The sequence below is a fragment of the Geotrypetes seraphini genome, chromosome 5, assembly GCF_902459505.1.
Source record: "Geotrypetes seraphini chromosome 5, aGeoSer1.1, whole genome shotgun sequence".
Lineage (NCBI taxonomy): Eukaryota > Metazoa > Chordata > Amphibia > Gymnophiona > Dermophiidae > Geotrypetes > Geotrypetes seraphini.
This window is the reverse complement of record NC_047088.1, coordinates 262,221,127-262,241,317: the sequence shown is the minus strand read 5'-3', so window position 1 is coordinate 262,241,317 and position 20,191 is coordinate 262,221,127. Positions and strand designations below refer to the sequence as shown.

The 20,191-nt window shown below is 45.0% G+C and overlaps 1 protein-coding gene across 1 annotated transcript; it reads left to right on the top strand.

Moving 5' to 3' along the window:
- Window positions 1-1,795: 1,795 nt before the first annotated feature.
- GPBAR1 (G protein-coupled bile acid receptor 1) lies at window positions 1,796-19,068 on the top strand. The gene is made up of 2 exons (XM_033944364.1): window positions 1,796-2,407; window positions 17,064-19,068. The coding sequence occupies exon 2, from the start codon at window positions 17,198-17,200 to the stop codon at window positions 18,200-18,202; it is 1,005 nt and encodes a 334-aa protein (XP_033800255.1). The 5' UTR covers window positions 1,796-2,407; window positions 17,064-17,197; the 3' UTR covers window positions 18,203-19,068.
- Window positions 19,069-20,191: the final 1,123 nt, after the last annotated feature.

Here is a 20,191-nt window from a genome sequence, read left to right as displayed (position 1 = left end):
ATATAGTGCAAAATATATACGGCAGATATAAGTTCTCAAAACGGACACATTGTGATCACTAAATTGAAAATAAAATCAATTTTCCTACCTTTTTGTCTGGTGATTTCATGAGTCTCTGGTTGCACTTCCTTCTTCTGTAAAGCCAATATTTCTTTCTTTCTCCCCCTGCCCCCCTCTTTATTTCTGCCTTTCTCTCTCCCCCTCCCTCCCTGCCTGTCTTTCTTTCTCCCTCCCCCTGCCCCCCCCAAGCCATCGTGCTGATTTCTCCACTTCCCCGATTCTTTCCCTACCCCCCCCCCCCCTCAAGCCACAATGCCGATTTCTCCCTGCTGCTTGCCCGAGCCAGGGCTGGCGCGTACAAGTGCCGGGCCCACAAGATTTCACCTCTGACGTCAATTCTAACGTCGGGGAGGAAGTTCCAGGCCAGCCGGGCAGCAATTGGCTGGCCCAGAACTTCCTCTCCGATGTCAAAATTGACATCGGAGGTGAAGTCTTGTGAGTCCAGTGCTTGTACATGCCAGGCCTGGTTTGGAGAAGCAGCAGGGAGAAAAAGATTGCAAAGGCAACGCAATTGACTACTAGTCAATTGCGATCGACCATTTGGGCAGCCTTGCTCTACGTGTGTAGAATTCTACAAGACTAAAAACTAAGATGGGAGAGTTAAGGCATGTAAATCTATCTCTTGCGTATCCATTATGGGTACCCTGAAGACTTGACTGGCTGTTTATGTCCTGAAGACTGGTTTGAGAATCTTTCCTTTGGGTGGTACCGCAGAGGTCTGATGATCTGAGTTTTGTTTCAACTGTTAAGGGAAACATCCTCGTTGTACTCTGTGTAGACTGCTAGTAAAAAGATTCTTGATGTCAACAGCAAAAAATTAAAACTTTTATGATAAAAGAATTTTGAATAACTGTTTATTTCAATAATAGTTTATTTAAAAAAATGCTCTGTATAGAATAGTTTTTTTTTGTTTTTTTTTTTTGCATTATTTTTAGCAATAAACTGATTTTAGTTTCATGCCATGTCTTCTAGGCTGTGTTTCATCACGCACGCTTGCTTCGCCAGTTTTGCCAAGTCGTGTCATTCTGTTACCCATTTTTTGCAATACTAGGCTCACCAGACTATTTCTCACCATACCACGTTTGTCATACTATATTTTTACCAAGCTTTGGTAACTCTGTTTTTCTATCCGTCAGACAATGTCTGCCATGCTATCTCATACCGTACTATGTCTGAGGTTGTGGGTTCTGCCATGCCCTGCTCCTTGTGACCCTGGGTAGGTCACTTGGTGCCCCAGGGATATTAGAAAGATTGTGAGCCCACCGGGACAGACAAGGAAAATGGTTGAATTCATGGGAGACTGGTATAGAAAATTTGAATAAATAAATGTGCTGAAAGCTTGCAGTCTTTATAGGAGCCAGTTCTGTGGGTGCTTGAGACCCCTAATATTGAAGAAACTCCTTGCCGCTGCCTAGGGGAGGTAAGAGACGTTGGGTTTAGCATCCCTGATGATTTTGAAAAATGTGGCTGTGTTCTCTGGGCCGCACACGTGACCAAGGGCTGTCAGGATTGTTGAGCGGTGGAGTGTGAACTATGACAACCCAACAATTGCTAGCATGAACTATTTAAACTTCCTTCAAAGCCACCTATTTACTGTGTGTGGGACAACCTGACACCTCCAGAGGTGCCCAGTGCTGTGTGTGGATAAACACGGAATGTCACAAATTTCTATATAATTAAAACTAGCCCTATACTGTTTAAAAATGCCATGGCTAGGAGAGGAAAGGCACTGGAATCCCCTCCCCTGATGCCCTACTGTTTAGGATTAGATACTTGGGAATTCATCTGGGTATTGACTTATTTAAGGCTTGGGAAAGTAAATGCATTCCCAGCACAGATCTCAGGGCTGGAGATGATTGATCATCGGTTCCCTTCACTGTGTCCCTTAAGCTAAAGTGTTTAGTTCCCCCACTTCAAGCTGGGACAATGAGGAGCTTCCTGACTGGGACAAGCTGCACAGGACAACACTATCCCAGATAATGACTGGGGATTGGTATGGGGGTGGGTAAGAGACTCGACCCCCCACAGGGTGAAAACAGCATCGGGCAAGATAATAACCAGCTTTTGAACCACAGATCTGCTCAGGATGTCGTGACAGCAGCATAGGAACTTGGCCTCTGTTGGGGAGGGGAATAAGAAGGGCCAACCGTCACCCCCCCCCCCACACTTCCACCCGAAGAGAGGACACATTAGAGATGCGCTGAGCAAGTGACTAATTAGAGCGGCAGGAAATGAAGCCGGAGTAAAGCAGGTTCCGGATTTGGAGGGAGAGGTGCCGAGGCAGATCAGCTGTTGCACCAGGGAGGCAGGACGTCGGCGGAAGCCTGGCTCGGCTCAGCACAGCACGGTAAGCCTTTCCTCCTTACCCTTCATTATGTTAGCTGGGCTCCTGGAAAAGAGGGGGGGGGGTCTCAGGGCTCTCACCATCCTCATTCCATGCTTCTCTTGCATTTACGAAGTCAAAAATTTGGGCATTGGCAAAATCAGTCAGGGAAGCTCTTGATTTTTAAGCTCAGCTACACTGTATATATTTTTTAGTGCTAATATTTTATTGAGAATTTAAATGTTACAAAAACAGAACAAACATGCACTAAAAAGAAGAAGAAAAAAAAAGCATCAAATAACTCAAAAGGAACAGAACAATGATAACGTTTGCATGAGCAATCTACTAAAGTTCCCAGTGGAAAGATTGCTTTTTTGATATATGTTTCAAGGAACCAAATTTGTTTTTATTTTTCTATGGAGATTCGTTTTCTCAATAACGTTTAATTCTACTTTGTGAGTTTTGCCACCAAAATGTATCATTAAGATTTTTGGAGTTCTTCCAGGATCCTAGTGTTATTTGTAGACAAAAGAATGCCAAATAAGGGGTTACAAGGGGCTGCTGAAAAGTTCTCTCACCCCAACCAAGAAGAGAGAAGGATGTGGACGTCCTGCGTGCTTAAACGTGAGCGTGTTGTCGGGGCAGCGGCTGAAGTAGGAGAGGAGAGGTAAAGCCGCGCGCCTGCTCATTCAGGATGGCGGCAGGCTTATATGGGAGGCGCTGACCGACGGCAGAGGCATCAGCCGAAGCGGGAGGGCAGCCGCACGGGGACCCCGAGGGAAGGAACGCACCACTTTGGAATCGTTGCAGCACCTGCAGGCAAGTATTCACCCGTAGGCCACCATTGCAAACTTTGGTTGTGGAACGAATCTTCTGAGTTTGCATTAAGGCCTATGGGGAACTTTGCTTTGATAAATGAGCGTTTTGGATTACGAGCCTGATCCTGGAACAGATTATGCTCGTAAACCAAGGTACCACTGAACTTGGGCCTGTTTACTAGATGCATTTGTCTCATTGCACTGAAGTGTCGAGAGAAGTGTGGAATAACTTGTAACTTTCATGGCTCCACATCCTTCTCGTCTTGGTTGGGCTGAGAACTTTTTGGTGGCCCCTCATATATGGCTCAGGGAGGTCAAAGATGGATAGGCTGACCCAAATATAATTACAGCTAATGAAAGAGTGAGTTTAATATCAAAAAGATCTTGTAGAATAAGACACCTATTGTCCCAGAAAGATCTAATCTTTGAGTCTATGGGATCTAGAGCAGTGTTCTTCAACCTTTTGACACCAATGGACCGGCACCGGTCTGCAGTCTGGCAGTTGAAGAACACTGGGCTAAGCCTCCATCTCCACCCCAGACCTTGCCCCTATAATAGTACTAATTGTAACACCATTTTTCATATATACACACACACACATACAATATAATCGTATTAACAACACATAATGGTTAACCACAAAATTAAAATACACAAAGCACACTGTATGCTTTTCAACATTCATTGCTAACAGAAAATAGATAACCCCATGCAAATGCAGGACCGAAAACTAAAAGTACTAATAGCTACAAACAAATCCTAAGATGCAAGACTCTGCGTGCAGTACAACCCCAGAGAAATAGAAACAAATGCATTTCTTCCTGAACAGACAAATCAATCACTAAATAAAAAAATAAAAGCATTCCCCCCTACTGTTGTTGTCTCTTTCCCTCCATGTGACTTGCCTTCTGGCCTGCTCCCCGGTGTTATCTTTGGGCCGGTCCACGGTGCGATCAACACGGTACCTTCGGGACGGCTCCCTGAGAGCTGCATTGCACAAAGCTGTGGGCAGTGGCTCCTGCGCCTCATCTGGAAGCATTCCCTCTGATGTTGCGATCAGAGAGAAAGCTTCTGGTTCAGGCGCAGGACACGCATAGGAGCCTTTTCCCATGGCTTTGTGCACTGCAGCACTCAGGGAGCCGGCCCGAAGACACCGCGTTGATTGCATCATGGACCGGCGGCTGAAGAACGTGCCGGCCTTGTGGACTGGCAGAAAAGTTCTGTGGACCGGCACCGGTGCACGGACTAGCGGTTGAAGAGCTTGCCTAACTCACTCCCACTATCCCAACATAGATTAGTTGATGCAAGACCAGCTCTCAATTTTCCTACTGAAGTTGATGGTACTTTATGAGTTACAACGTGCAAAGATTGTGTGAGATTAGTAGATATGGTTGGTCTGGAATCCTTGAGCACAAAATGAGGCCAGTCGGTTTCTTGAGATAAGGCATCCAATTCCATAGAACAGGGAATAATTGAAACTGAAAATAAAGAATGATACACCACTTTATACATGGTTTGAGATAGATTCACCTTCAAGGAGAGCTCTGGAACAAAATGCTGTACCTATAAAGAGGATTTATCCTGAAGGTTAGATATGAAGATACGGCTTTTCTTTATTGTTTGTATAAGATGGATCCAGTTAAAATATTGAAGTTGCCGTACATGAAGAAGGACACGGTACTACTCGAAAGGGTCCAGAGAAGAGCGACTAAGATGGTTAAGGGGTTGGAGGAGCTGCCGTACAGCGAAAAGTTAGATAAACTAGGCCTCTTCTCCCTCGAACAGAGGAGACTGAGAGGGGACATGATCGAAACATTCAAGGTACTGAAGGGGATAGACTTAGTAGATAAGGACAGGTTGTTCACCCTCTCCAAGGTAGGGAGAACGAGAGGGCACTCTCTAAAGTTAAAAGGGGACAGATTCCATACAAACATAAGAAAGGTCTTCTTCACCCAGAGAGTGGTAGAAAACTGGAATGCTCTTCCGGAGGCTGTTATAGGGGAAAACACCCTCCAGGGATTCAAGACAAAGTAGATAAAGACAGATTATTCACACTCTCCAAGGTAGGGAAAACGAGAGGGCACTCTCTAAAGTTGAAAGGGGATAGATTTCGTACGAACGTAAAGAAGTTCTTCTTCACCCAGAGAGTGGTGGAGAGCTGGAATGCTCTTCCGGAGGCTGTTATAGGGGAAAACACCATCCAGGGATTCAAGATCCAGGGATTTCACACTCTCCAAAGTAGGGAAAACGAGAGGGCACTCTCTAAAGTTGAAAGGGGATAGATTTCGTACGAACGTAAAGAAGTTCTTCTTCACCCAGAGAGTGGTGGAGAGCTGGAATGCTCTTCCGGAGGCTGTTATAGGGGAAAACACCCTCCAGGGATTCAAGATCCAGGGATTTCACACTCTCCAAGGTAGGGAAAACGAGAGGGCACTCTCTAAAGTTGAAAGGGGATAGATTTCGTACGAACGTAAAGAAGTTCTTCTTCACCCAGAGAGTGGTGGAGAGCTGGAATGCTCTTCCGGAGGCTGTTATAGGGGAAAACACCCTCCAGGGATTCAAGATCCAGGGATTTCACACTCTCCAAGGTAGGGAAAACGAGAGGGCACTCTCTAAAGTTGAAAGGGGATAGATTTCGTACGAACGTAAAGAAGTTCTTCTTCACCCAGAGAGTGGTGGAGAGCTGGAATGCTCTTCCGGAGGCTGTTATAGGGGAAAACACCCTCCAGGGATTCAAGATCCAGGGATTTCACACTCTCCAAGGTAGGGAAAACGAGAGGGCACTCTCTAAAGTTGAAAGGGGATAGATTTCGTACGAACGTAAAGAAGTTCTTCTTCACCCAGAGAGTGGTGGAGAGCTGGAATGCTCTTCCGGAGGCTGTTATAGGGGAAAACACCCTCCAGGGATTCAAGATCCAGGGATTTCACACTCTCCAAGGTAGGGAAAACGAGAGGGCACTCTCTAAAGTTGAAAGGGGATAGATTTCGTACGAACGTAAAGAAGTTCTTCTTCACCCAGAGAGTGGTGGAGAGCTGGAATGCTCTTCCGGAGGCTGTTATAGGGGAAAACACCCTCCAGGGATTCAAGATCCAGGGATTTCACACTCTCCAAGGTAGGGAAAACGAGAGGGCACTCTCTAAAGTTGAAAGGGGATAGATTTCGTACAAACGAAAGGAAGTTTTTCTTCACCCAGAGAGTGGTGGAGAGCTGGAATGCTCTTCCGGAGGCTGTTATAGGGGAAAACACCCTCCAGGGATTCAAGATCCAGGGATTTCACACTCTCCAAGGTAGGGAAAACGAGAGGGCACTCTCTAAAGTTGAAAGGGGATAGATTTCGTACGAACGTAAAGAAGTTCTTCTTCACCCAGAGAGTGGTGGAGAGCTGGAATGCTCTTCCGGAGGCTGTTATAGGGGAAAACACCCTCCAGGGATTCAAGATCCAGGGATTTCACACTCTCCAAGGTAGGGAAAACGAGAGGGCACTCTCTAAAGTTGAAAGGGGATAGATTTCGTACGAACGTAAAGAAGTTCTTCTTCACCCAGAGAGTGGTGGAGAGCTGGAATGCTCTTCCGGAGGCTGTTATAGGGGAAAACACCCTCCAGGGATTCAAGATCCAGGGATTTCACACTCTCCAAGGTAGGGAAAACGAGAGGGCACTCTCTAAAGTTGAAAGGGGATAGATTTCGTACGAACGTAAAGAAGTTCTTCTTCACCCAGAGAGTGGTGGAGAGCTGGAATGCTCTTCCGGAGGCTGTTATAGGGGAAAACACCCTCCAGGGATTCAAGATCCAGGGATTTCACACTCTCCAAGGTAGGGAAAACGAGAGGGCACTCTCTAAAGTTGAAAGGGGATAGATTTCGTACAAACGAAAGGAAGTTTTTCTTCACCCAGAGAGTGGTGGAGAGCTGGAATGCTCTTCCGGAGGCTGTTATAGGGGAAAACACCCTCCAGGGATTCAAGATCCAGGGATTTCACACTCTCCAAGGTAGGGAAAACGAGAGGGCACTCTCTAAAGTTGAAAGGGGATAGATTTCGTACGAACGTAAAGAAGTTCTTCTTCACCCAGAGAGTGGTGGAGAGCTGGAATGCTCTTCCGGAGGCTGTTATAGGGGAAAACACCCTCCAGGGATGCAAGATCCAGGGATTTCACACTCTCCAAGGTAGGGAAAACGAGAGGGCACTCTCTAAAGTTGAAAGGGGATAGATTTCGTACGAACGTAAAGAAGTTCTTCTTCACCCAGAGAGTGGTGGAGAGCTGGAATGCTCTTCCGGAGGCTGTTATAGGGGAAAACACCCTCCAGGGATTCAAGATCCAGGGATTTCACACTCTCCAAGGTAGGGAAAACGAGAGGGCACTCTCTAAAGTTGAAAGGGGATAGATTTCGTACGAACGAAAGGAAGTTCTTCTTCACCCAGAGAGTGGTAGAAAACTGGAACGCTCTTCCGGAGGCTATTATAGGGGAAAACACCCTCCAGGGATTCAAGACAAAGTTGGACAAGTTCCTGCTGAACCGGAACGTACGCAGGTAGGGCTGGTATCAGTTAGGGCACTGGGATGCCGCGTGAGTGGACTGCTGGGCACGATGGACCACTGGCCTGACCCAGCAGGAGCAATTCTTATGCCCTTATCCTGATGTCTTTGAAGGATGACACCCCCTGCTGCACTGTAGAGCTCTGAAAATCTCCTTAAAACTTGCTTTTTTTCCTGACAGCCACTACTACTACTATTTATTATTTCTATAGCGCTGAAAGGAATACGCAGCATTGTACATTTTAACATAAAATAGACAGTCCCTGCTCAGAAGAGCTTACAATCTAATTTAGACCGGACATTTCAGGGTTGAGGTGGGTCTAGGTATCTGACAGCAGTGAGTGGGAGTTAAAGAGTTGACAGCAGTTTCCAAAATGTGGGCCTTTAGCTTGGATTTGAATGCTGCTAGGGATGGAGCACGACGTATTGATTCAAGCAACCTGTTCCAGGCATACGGTGCCACAAGAAAGAAGGAACAGAGTCTGGAGTTGGCAGTGGAAGAGGAGGGTACAGATAAGAGGGGCTTGCCCGATGAGCGGAGATCACGGGGGGGGGGGCATAAGGGGAGATAAGTGAGGAGAGATATCGGGGGGCTTCAGAGTGAATGCACTTGTAAGTCAGCAAGAGGAGGTTAAACTGTATTCGGAAATGGGCAGGGAGCCAACGAAGCGACTTGAGGAGAGGGGTAAGGTGAGAATAGCGGCTCTCACAGAACATGAGTCATGCATCGGAATTTTGAACGGATTGAAGAGGCGAGAGGTGGGTGCGCGGGAGGCCCGAGAGAATACTAAAATACTGAACTCTGAGTTCAGTCATTGTTCCCCCAACTCTGAGAGAAATTTTAAAAGGTTACAATTAATTGATTTATGGTAAAGAGAAGTATGACCATGTCTCCTCTCTTAAAAACACTTCACTGGCTTCCAGTCCATTTCCTAGTTCAATTTAAATGCGCAAGTACATAAGAACATAAGAATTGCCGCTGCTGGGTCAGACCAGTGGTCCATGCTCACGCGGCGGCCCTCTGGTCAAAGACCAGTGCTCTAACTGAGTCTAGCCCTACCAGTGTACGCTCTTGTTCACCAGGAACTTGTATAACTTAGTCTTGAATCCCTGGAGGGTATTTTCCCCTATAACAGCCTCCGGAAGAGCGTTCCAGTTTTCTACCACTCTCTGGGTGAAGAAGAACTTCCTTACGTTCGTACGGAATCTATCCCCTTTCAACTTTACATGGAATTTATGGGCCTTTGGTTTCCATTTCTTTGAATTCTTTACGGTCTATAAAATCAAGAACTTCTCAGATGCACAAACTGTCTTGTCCTTCTCTGGGTTATATTTCTCAATCTTTTGCATACATTTTTACATCTTTTTGGAATGAACTTCCTGTTGATGTTGGAACTTTTCTATCTCTTCCAACCTTCAGAAAATCTTTAAAAACACATTTTTTCAGTTATTCTTATTGAGAATGTGGATTATGTCAAGATGACTTTATTAGTCCTCGTTAATTAGATCTGTCCCTTCTATTTCATCAAGTATCTTTATGTAAACCGAGTCGAGCTTCTAATTTAGAAGATGATCAAGTTTCAAGTTTATTGGTTTTTAATATCCCGATCATAAAACAAATATCTGACCGGTTAACAATAAAATTTGAAATAGGATAGAAAGAATTAATTAATGGTGTATTAGAAAGATTAGTGAGAAAAATAAAAAAAAAAGAAAAAAACATATAAAACATGTACGGACAAAACCTGACAGTGAGGATGAGTGGGGAGGGTATATAAACTCAAGGATTAGATTAGAAATAGGTAAAACCTTTTGTCCTCTGATACTCAGCTTCTGGAAATCGATATGGGGACAAATCAATGTAATATTTGATTCTGCAATTCCATTGTTATATGAGATGGTTATATGCGGTATCTTATTGTATGTTAAACCCCCATTTGACCAGTATAAAGGCAGGCTTTTCATGATAATGACAGGGATAGCCATCCAAATGATAACAAGAAATTGGAAGAGTTTGGATACTTTAAATTTTCCTTTTTGGTGGGTAAATTTGTGTTCTAGTTACAAATATGAAAAAATGAATGTAGAATTTTTGGGGAACAATAGGTATTTAAGTTAGTGTGGGGCCCGTTAGCAGCTTTTTTGCATCTAATTAAGATATGTAGTTATATATTTATGTCTTATATCTCTTTTAAATTAGATTTCGTTCCCAAACACATCCAGGGGAGGGGAGGGGGATACCACATATATATTTGATGTATGTTTACATTTCTGAGTTATACAGGGTTGGGGGGTAATGATGTCTTTTAATTTTTGTAATTCAAAAGTGTTTTGCAATGGTTTGATATGTTTCAGATGTATATATTTATATTGCACTGTTCATATTGGAAAATAATAAAATTTACTAAAAAAAATAAATTAATTAAAAAAATAGGTAAAACCCAGATCTTCTAGATCCATGCTTTCCACCAAACCAAACACTAGCAGAACTGGAGGATCCAGAAAATCTGGCTTTTACCTATTTGATCTTCTGGGACTCAGCTGAGGTGGGGTGGAGATGAAGGGCACTGTGAACTCTCTTAGTGAATCCTCCAGATTTGTCTTTATTGCTAAGGAGGAACCTAAAGGCAGCTCTGGATGCTCAGGGGATCCGGAGATGATATCTGGATCCTGTGGATCTACATTTAGGTTTAAAGGCAAGTGTAGCAACCAGCCCACTGCCGAGACGAGGCACAGTGCCCTCTCCTAGTCTCAGGTCCTCTTAAGAGCTGGATCCGCTCAGGTGTTTTTAAGGTGGATAATGTAGAATCCAGAGCATCTGGCTTTTGCCCAGCCCCTGCCCCAGACTGGGTGGATGTGGGAGGGGGGGGGAGGGGGATGCAGTGCTGGCAGTGGAGCAGATGGGTGTGAGCTGCTCATGATGTAGTTTGCATAAATACATGGGAGTACCACTTTTGCGGTGACATGCAACGTCTGCATCAGGCCTGCTAATCTCTTTCCTTCGATTTATCTCCGTTCACCTAAACAGGTCGGAACAATTAAAACAACATAGAAACATAATTACATTACATTACATTAGTGATTTCTTTGCGGATCAAGGCGGATTACAGAAGAGGATTTCTGGACATGTTCAGAGGTGTTACAGAGTAGAGCGGGTTGCTTCAGAGAGGATTGAAATGTTTCATTCGGTGTTAATTAGTCTCATGGTTTTTATTTCTTTTCTGAAAGTTTAATAAGTTGTTTGGCAACCCCTGTCATTATAAAGAGAAGTTTGTTATTCTGAGCAGATATTTGGCTTGTAGCCCTCATTAACGTACCAAATAGGATGGTATCGTACGTCAATGCCACTGGATTTTCCAATATTTTGTTCACTTTATCCCAAATGGATCTCCAAAATTTAAGTATCGAGGGACAATAGATGATCCAATGTCCCAACTTTGAGATGACAGTGCCAGCATCTATTAGACTTGGAACTATCTAATTTCTATAGTCGAATAGTATTCTTGCTTGAATTGGGAGCCAGTGTGAGTCAAGGTATGCTTTGGTGATATGGTTGTGTTTTCTTAGTGAATAGATTAGTCTCAGGGCTGTGTTTTGTACTGTTTGTAGTTGTTTTATCATTGTTGCAGGGCAGGGGAGATAGAGGATGTTGCACTAGTCAAGGAGACCTAGGACTAGGGACTGGACCATGAGCTGGAACTGTTTTCTGTCGAAGAATTTTCAAACTTGCCTTAGGTTTCTCATGACCATGAATGATTTCTGTGTTGTTTTGTTGATTTGTGGTTGCATGGTGCAGCATCTGTTTATCGTCATTCCCAGAAGTTTTAGAGTGGGTTGAATGGGGTATGTGATTGACTTTATTACTAGGTTTGTTATGGTTGGGGTTTTATTTTTTTCGAGAAGTATGAATTTTGTTTTGTCTGGGTTCAGTTTTTTTTTTTTTAATTTATTTATTGATTTTTATTTAAGTACATACATGTGCTTAACAGGAAATTAACAGAAATTAATACATCCAATTCACTAATGGATTAGAAATTAAATTAAGCCAAATGGCTGTGAAATAATATACCTTAATACATAGTCCTCAAATTTTGGAGAAAGGAGGCAGGAAAGAAAAACACCTTATCAATATTATTATATGAAATTAGAGCATTAATTTCGGCTTTAATTACAGACTTGAGTTACTTTATCATTCACTGGGGTGCAAAAGAAATCCCTTTCCCTTCTAAAAAGAAGCGCAGCTGATCAGGATCATAAAATATATACTTATTATCCTGATATAATAGAAAACACTTGCATGGAAACCTTAACTGAAAAGAAGCACCCAATGAAATCACTTTATCACGATAACCTAAGAATTCTTTTCTTCTTAATTGTGTTGGGTTCAGTTTTAGTTTGTGGTCTTTCATCCATGTTGCCACTGTTTCTAGAGTTCTGTGCAGTGTGTCTGCCATGGTGGGCGTTGGCTGATCAAAAGGAAGGAGAATGGTGATGTCGTCTGTATATTTTGTCTAGGCAGGTGCCGAGGGATGCAATGTAGAGGTTGAAGAGTGTGGGAGATAAAGGTGATCCTTGGGGTACACCACAGGGGTTGGGCCATGGTTCTGATTTTTCATTGTTTGTCTTTACTCTGTAGGTCCTGGATTGTAGGAATCCTTGAAACCATGTGTGTACTTTGCCAGTGATTCCAGATGATGGCAGATAAAGGCCAAATGGCCCATCCAGGCTGCCCATCCACAGTAACCATTATCTCTTTCTCTCTCCGAGAGATCCCACGTGCCTATCCCAGGCCCTCTTGAATTCAGACACAGTCTCTGTTTCCACCACCTCTTCTGGGAAACTGTTCTACGCATCTACCACCCTTTCCGTAAAAAACTATTTCCTCAGATTACTCCGGACTCTATCACCTCTTAACTTCATCCTATGCCCTCTCATTCCAGAGCTTCCTTTCAAATTAAAGAGACTCGACTCATGCGCATTTACGCCACGTATGTATTTATCTCCCCTCTTCTGCCTTTCCTCCAAAGTATACAGATTGAGATCTTTAAGTCTGTCCCCATACGCCTTATCATGAAGACCACACACCATTTTAGTAGACTTCCTCTGGACCGACTCCAACTTTTTATATCTTTTGGAAGATATAAATCTTAAAACACAATTTACAAGGAACACCCCCCTTATGCATGCCGCCTATCCCTTCCATTGCCTCTATTATATGAAAACCTGCCTCATGCATATTCATTAGGAATATCTTGAAAACCTGACTGGCTGTGGGTCCCCCAGGACAGTCTGAATGGTTATTGCACCCCCTCACTCCTCTGAAACCGCTCTCTTCTCCTACATCTTTCACAAATGTAGTCTTGCCATGGTCCCCAGAAGGCCGACACTTAAGCCCCAGGCAACAGGAAGTAGGTGGGGCCGAGATCTCCATTGTATTCAGAAGAGATGGCAGGCAGGTTGATTGTTCTTTCTGTCTATTATCATCTGATTATAATGATATAATGTATTCCTGTTTTATAGCCATGTGCAATAAATGATCAGCACATTTTTCTCTTGCAGGATGTTTATAACTCTTGCTGCGTGACCACACTGCTATTTTTACTGTCAGCCCTGATATAATTCTGTGCATGGGGTCACTTACATCTATATCACTGACTAAAGTACCTTTCACGCCTGTCTTTACTGAGTTCCAGATATAGCAGTTCCTACTTTTAAAGAACATGATTTTCTTCCAACTTTATTTTGTATTTGATATATCGGATAAAAAAAAAAAAAAAGCCCCAAGGCCTGGATTCTCTATCAGGCGCCGACATCGGCAGCTGCCTAAAAAATGTCTGACAAACATGTATCAATCACGTGATGGCGCCGTTTAGTGAATTACGCCTCTGGAAAAGATAGGCACCAGCAGTGGTATAGTCCATGGGGATGCGGGGAGGAGGGGGGGTCTGCCCTGGGTGCAAGTTTGGTAGGGGTGTTGGCACCCGTCACCCCCCACCTCGCACGTGCGCCCTTCCCCTCCTTTATACCGCTTTAATTTTCCCTGCCAGAGCACTACAAACTTGCCCACATCGGTGTCGCCTCTCTCTGACGTCACTTGTAGACTAGAGGTCTGCACGGGAACGGGGATCATGGGAATCCCGTGGGTCCTGCGGGAATCCCCCCTTACCCCATGGGACTCCCATGGGGGCCCCCCTCTAGCCCACGGGATTCCTACGGGGACCCCCCTCTAGCCAACGGGACTCCCACGGGGATGGAAGGCTTTGGAAGCAGGGTTCATCCATATAATATAATGGACATGCAAAAGAAACTGTGGAATTGATGATCCTGTCAGAAGTAATTGCTGCTTTTTATGGGGACGGGCGGGGATGGAGGTAATTCCTAGCGGGGATGGGTGGGGACGGAGAGGATCCTGACGGGGACAGGTGGGACAGAGAGGATCCTGGCGGGGACGTGTGGGGATGGAGAGGATCCTGGCGGGGACAGGTGGGGATGGAGAGAATCCTGGCGGGAACGAGTGGGGATGGAGAGGATCCTGGCGGGGACGAGTGGGGATGGAGAGGATTCTGGCGGGGATGATTGGGGATGGAGAGGATTCTGGTGGGGACGGGTGGGGACGGAGAAGATCCTGGCGGGGATGGGCGGGGATGGGTGGGATTTCTGTCCCCGCGCAACTCTCTATTGTAGACCCAATGCCTAGAAAGTGATTTCGGGGGGATAGGCAACAGAATGCAGGCGCCTGGGAAATTAAAAAAGTACAGGAGAAGGGAAGGGTGTGGGTGTGCAGTAGGGGAGTGGGGGTGTGGTGGAGGGAGGGGCATCACTCACCCTCACTACGCCACTGGGTGCCAGAAATGTAGGCCAGGCTTTTCCTATCTCTGAACTGCGCCTATGTAGGCACTTTCGGGCACCTCATGCCACTTCCGGTGTTAGTCGCGCCCATAGTGGCATGAACTGCCGCAAAGCGTCTACCTAGGCGTGATTCCGATGCCTGTCATTTCGATAGGGTTTACCAGATGTCTGGGAAAACTCGGACATGTCCTCTTTTTAGAGGACGGTCCGAGCTACCACTGATATTCCGAAACCCGGCAGTGTGTCCGGAGTTTTGGAAAACCCTGAGCTCCGGCCGCATCTGGGGGGGCCTTCAACAAGCATGTGCCGATGATGTCACAGGCATCCCCGCATTCTGGAGGTTGGGAAAAAGAGATGAGGCCTTTTGGGGGCATGGCTGGAGGTGAAACAAGGTGGGGCCATGTGTCCAGGTTTATCTTTTGCCGAATATGGTAACCCTACACTTAGCTGCTTTAACTTTGCTGTTTTGGGACTTGATATACAGTTTTACCCCTGCAAATTTGCAGTTCGCGAATCGCGGACCTCTTCCTGGTACTAAAATCAGGCTACACCAATTAGGAGCTGCTTTGATACGCCAGATAGTGTGTCAAAGCAGCTCCTGATTGGTGTAGCCTGACTTTAGTTCCTGGAAGAGGCGGTTGGAAAATACTAAGAATGATCCTGAATCCAATTTTCAGCACCCACTGGCGCCCCAGGTGCCCTCTCCTGCCTCTGATCCACTCCTAAACCGCATTCGCGGGTGTTCCTGGAACGGAACCCTGCAAATTTTGGGGGTGTACTGTACTCTTGTGATATCTAAAATCGATTATTGTAATTCCCTATTTAAAGCTTTACAAGAAATAAAACGACTACAAATTATTCAGAATGCATCAATTAAATTAATAACTAAATCCAAAAAGTTTGATCATGTAACACCACTCCTTAAAAAGGCTCATTGGCTTCCTGTTATATATAGAATTACGCATAAATTATGTACAATTATTTTTAAAACCTTATATAATAAGACTCCAGCATTTTTATTTAGATTACTTATCCCTTATTCTGCAAAGAGAACCTTACGATCCAACGAACAAAATCTTTTATCTATTCCCTCTCTAAAAGTTATTAATACAAGGAGACAATTTATCTTCTCTTGTACAGCACCGCAGACATGGAACGCCCCTCCCTATGTTTTTACGGGAGGAGAAAGAGTGTAAAATTTAAAAACGAGTTAAAAACTTTTCTTTTTAGAGATGCATTTGCAAGTTAACCTTTTATCTTTGCTTTGTTTATTTTATTCCCCCTAAATGTCTTATTATCCTTTTGTATTTGCCTTTGATGTCTCCTCTTTTCTTTACAAATTGTATTTCATCCCTCCTTACCTTATGTTCAACAATGTTAATTTTTAGCATAATAAGTTTATTTATTAATTGTATGGACTGTTTTGTTACCCAATATATGTAACTTTTTAAGTGTACACCGCTTAGAAACTTGGTTTAAGCGGTTAATCAAGCCATTTAATAAACTTGAAACTTGAAACTTGTAAAGCAGTTCTGTGGGTCTTGGAAAAATCTGGAATCTTGGTAGACTGCGATACCTGCATGGGACCCACAAAACGTGTTTTAGTACAGGGCTTGGCAGCCCACGGCATGGAGATCTCCATCTTGGCCCATGGATTCCTCTTGAATGCCAGCAACAGGAGCATTCGCAAAAGTTAAGGGCGTGTGAGGTTGGAACCACTAGTCTGCAAGTTATGACAATGTGAGTTGTGGGGTTTGTGAGCATAATGTTAGGTGGGTGATGAGAGGGACTGCATCGTATCAGAGATCATTCCCCAAACATGCCAGACCCTCCCTGGGGAAAAGGCGAAGAGGTTCCTTATCACTCAGCATGTGTAATATCAAATATTCATGTTCCACAACACCGTTTTGCTGGCACTCTTAGCAACCGAAAGAAATCTGGCAGAAAATGAAAGAAATTAGGCTAAAACTGGGTTTCCTCAAACATCCAAGCATGAAGTTCCTGCTACTGCGGCTGGAAGCTTACATGTTGTGTAATATACCAAATGTCAGGTCATCATCTACTTCCTAAAAAGGATTCACCAGTGCTGGAACAACATGAAAGTTTCCAACCGCACAAGGAGCATTTGTAGAGTTACCGGATGGCTCCATGCCATCAGAGGAAAGTTAATCCAGTCCTGGTTTTATTCTGAGGCTTAATGGGTTTCTAGTGCTGCCACAGAGGAAAATGGGGCCAAATCTGAACGGTTCTAAGTAGCACAAAATCATCTAATTACCTTTGCAGTGTAAATACTAGTGACCGAGAAACTTTCAGCACGTCACTTAACGTCCCTGTGCTCAAACTGTGTTAAGTGATGGGCTGAAAGTCACAGAATAAGCAGTAGAGGTGAAGCTGGAACTTGTGCCTCTAGGTTTGTGGTTGAGTTGATACAAGTGAAGTCCATAAATTCATTCATTGTCTCCCGTTCCTTCTCTTGTAGTTGTCCTGGACCTGTATCCATGGCTGACCAGCGAGTGGCTACATCCTCCTGGGATGAATTCGGTGTGCGGTGCCTTCTTATGAAGATGTCTCTTGCCCCAGCAGTCCTGATGATCTCAATGTGACTTCTTTGGCATGAAAGAACTCAGGATGGTGAACTGCTCAAACCAAGATGAGGAAAGCTTCCAGAGAAACCTCATCTTTTACCTCTCAGCACCCCTCTCTGCCTTCATCGTCCTGGCCAACCTGTTCATTATCATTGGGATTGTCTTCAACAGGAAGCTCCACGACACTGCCAACTACTTCTTCCTCAGTTTGCTCTTTGCCGACTTTTTCACCGGCGTGACTTTGCCCTTCATCCCTCGCATGAAGTTCTGCAAGGAGCTGGACTATCACAGCTGCCTCTTTGTGTACATCTCCCCCAACTTTTTCTTTCTGTCCTTCTTGTCCAACCTTCTGATGGTACACTATGAGAAATATCTCTGCATCGTCTATCCCTTGCATTTCCGAAGCTTTTGGGTTCATCGGTTTGTGCCTCTGTCCTTGCTCTTGGTGTGGACGGTACCGCTGGTGTTCTCCAGCTTGCCCGTCTTTGGCTGGAACCAGTGGGGGGTGAATTCCACCTGCTCTTATGCACACATATTCCCCAGTGCCTACTTGTACTTGGAAATATATGGTTTCCTGATCCCGTCCATCTTGGTCATTACCTTCCTTATGATTAAAGTTCTCTCTGTTGCCAGAAGGCAGCTGCAGGAGATTAAGAAACTCCACAGGTCCGTTCAAAGAGAGGGTGCCTTGCAACTGGAGCAGCAAATGGACCTGAGATACGCCAAGTGCATCGCCAGCGTTTCGCTGATATTCCTGGTGTGCTGGGTTCCCTATATCGCCTGCCTACATGTCTCTGTGCTGGCAATACAGCAGTATGAAATGAGCTGGCTTACATTCATCATCTTGACCTGTATGGGCAGTGGCAGTGCCGCTGTTATCCCGGTTATCCTGGGCTTAAGCAATAGGCAGTACACATCGCTGTGGCAGGCTGTCTTCACAAAGCACTGTGGGGCGTGGGGCAAGTCGCAGGAGAAGGGGGCAGCCAGACCACAAGACAAGCCCAGCCATGCGGTCACTCTGGACTCTGGTTGAAGCAGCTGCTAGCTGACACACGGTCTTAGTCCATCTCGTTGATCTAATCACCAGTCTTGAGTCATGGGGATGGACTTACCACAGGGCTCCATTGTCCTGAGGTACATTGATCTGGGCCTGGTTTTACCGCACCACACACATGGACTGGACCCTCTCTGTCTTAGGCTTGGAGTGTAGGGTCCTGTTCCCCTCCTCCAAGTAAAGCGTTGTCTTGGTTCCATTGTGCTCTTTGAATGTACCAGATTTCTTAATGATAAAAAAAAGGTCACGGAGCCCCTCCCCATTTTGCCCCGCCCCAAAGAAACCCCGTCTCTGCTTCTGGAGGGCCTCTGGGCATACCCGGATACGCCGTGATGATGTCACATGCATGTGCGCATCTGTGTGATGTCACTATGTCGCTTTGGCGCATTCGTGGAGGTCCACCAGACGTGGCCCTGAAGTCGGGGCCTTCCGGAACCCAGACAAACTGCCGAATTTTGGAAATCCATCTGGACCGTGCTCTAAAAAGAGGACATGTGTCTGGATTTTCCTGGACATCTGGTAAGCCTAGGTTGGTGGCCACAAGAGAGTGAGAAATATTAAAGGTAAAGGCCTAGAGATTTGGAACTAGCTTTCAACTACTGCAAAATCTGAAAGGAAACACTTCTCTTTTTGAACTCATATGTGGTTCTTTAATCACATTGTGATGGCAGAGACTTGATTCTGTCCCGCTCTGTTAGCATAACTGCTGGGTTAATTAGCTGGTTTCACCATTGCCCCAGGTACATTAGGTAGATTGTGATCCCCCGGGACAGACAGGGAAAAATGCTGGAGTACCTGAATAAATCCATGTAAACCGTTCTGAGCTCCCTTGGGAGAATGGTATAGAAAACTGAATGAATAAATAGTGTGCAAAGTGTCTGTCTCTGGTAACCAGAGCTGATACTGTGATGTCACAATGCCTCATTCCACCAATAAGAGCCAACCTCATCAGTGATGTCACAATGGCTTGATTGTCCTATACTTGGCTCACTTTTACTACATTTTGATTTCTAGAGTGGTGCAGTGGTTAAAGCTCCAGCCTCAGCACCTTGAGGTTGTGGGTTCAAACCCACGCTGCTCCTTGTGACCCTGGGCAAGTCACTTAATCCCCCCATTGCCCCAGGTACATTAGATAGATTGGGAGCCCACCGGGAAAAATGCTTGAGTACCTGAATAAATTAATGTAAACCATTCTGAGTTCCCCTGGGAGAACAGTATAGAAAATTGAATAAGCAAATAAAAACAAAATCAGTGGCCATTGAATGAAATGCTCTGCTCTCTTCCAGATTAGGTTTTGCATCTGAACATTTCATCTCCTCTGTGTACTGCAGTTCCAGTAGCACTGGATGTGGTTTGGATTGTAGTTCTGGCCGATCCCAAAGGAATTAAGGGGCCCTTGGACTAAAGCTTAGCGCGCTAACAGACATTAGCTTGCTCTAGGTATCCCGTGGCCCATAGGTAGGGTTTCCAGATTTTATGTATGTAAAATCCGGACCTATAGACCCTCCCCCCCCCCAGGCCCGCCCAGCTTCACCCATCCCCGCCCCGTTACCACCATGGCCCAGCCTTACCCCTAGTCCCACGCATGCTCCTGATATCACCGTGTTGCATGCACGGATGCCCCTCCTGATGTGATCTGCTTTTCAAAACCGAGACAAAGTGCCGGGTTTTGAAAAGCCGTCTGGACACCTGGAAGTAACCTCTAAAAAGAGGACATGTCCGAGTAACCCTACCCATAAGTATAAAACAAGATATGCAGCACTTAATAATAATAATAACTTTATTTTTCTATACCGCCATAGTCAGGTGACTTCTAGGCGGTTCACACTGTAAGAAGGCTGGACATTCAGCGAATAACAAGGTCACAATACAATACAATAAGTCAACATACAATACAAGACAAAATAATACAATACAATACAATGAGTGTATACAACACAGTACAATATAATACAACGAGTCTAAATA

What these genes read in the sequence shown, in the direction of transcription:
- GPBAR1 (XM_033944364.1), top strand. Translation starts at nt 17,198, where the DNA reads ATGAAAGAACTCAGGATGGTGAACTGCTCAAACCAAGATGAGGAAAGC.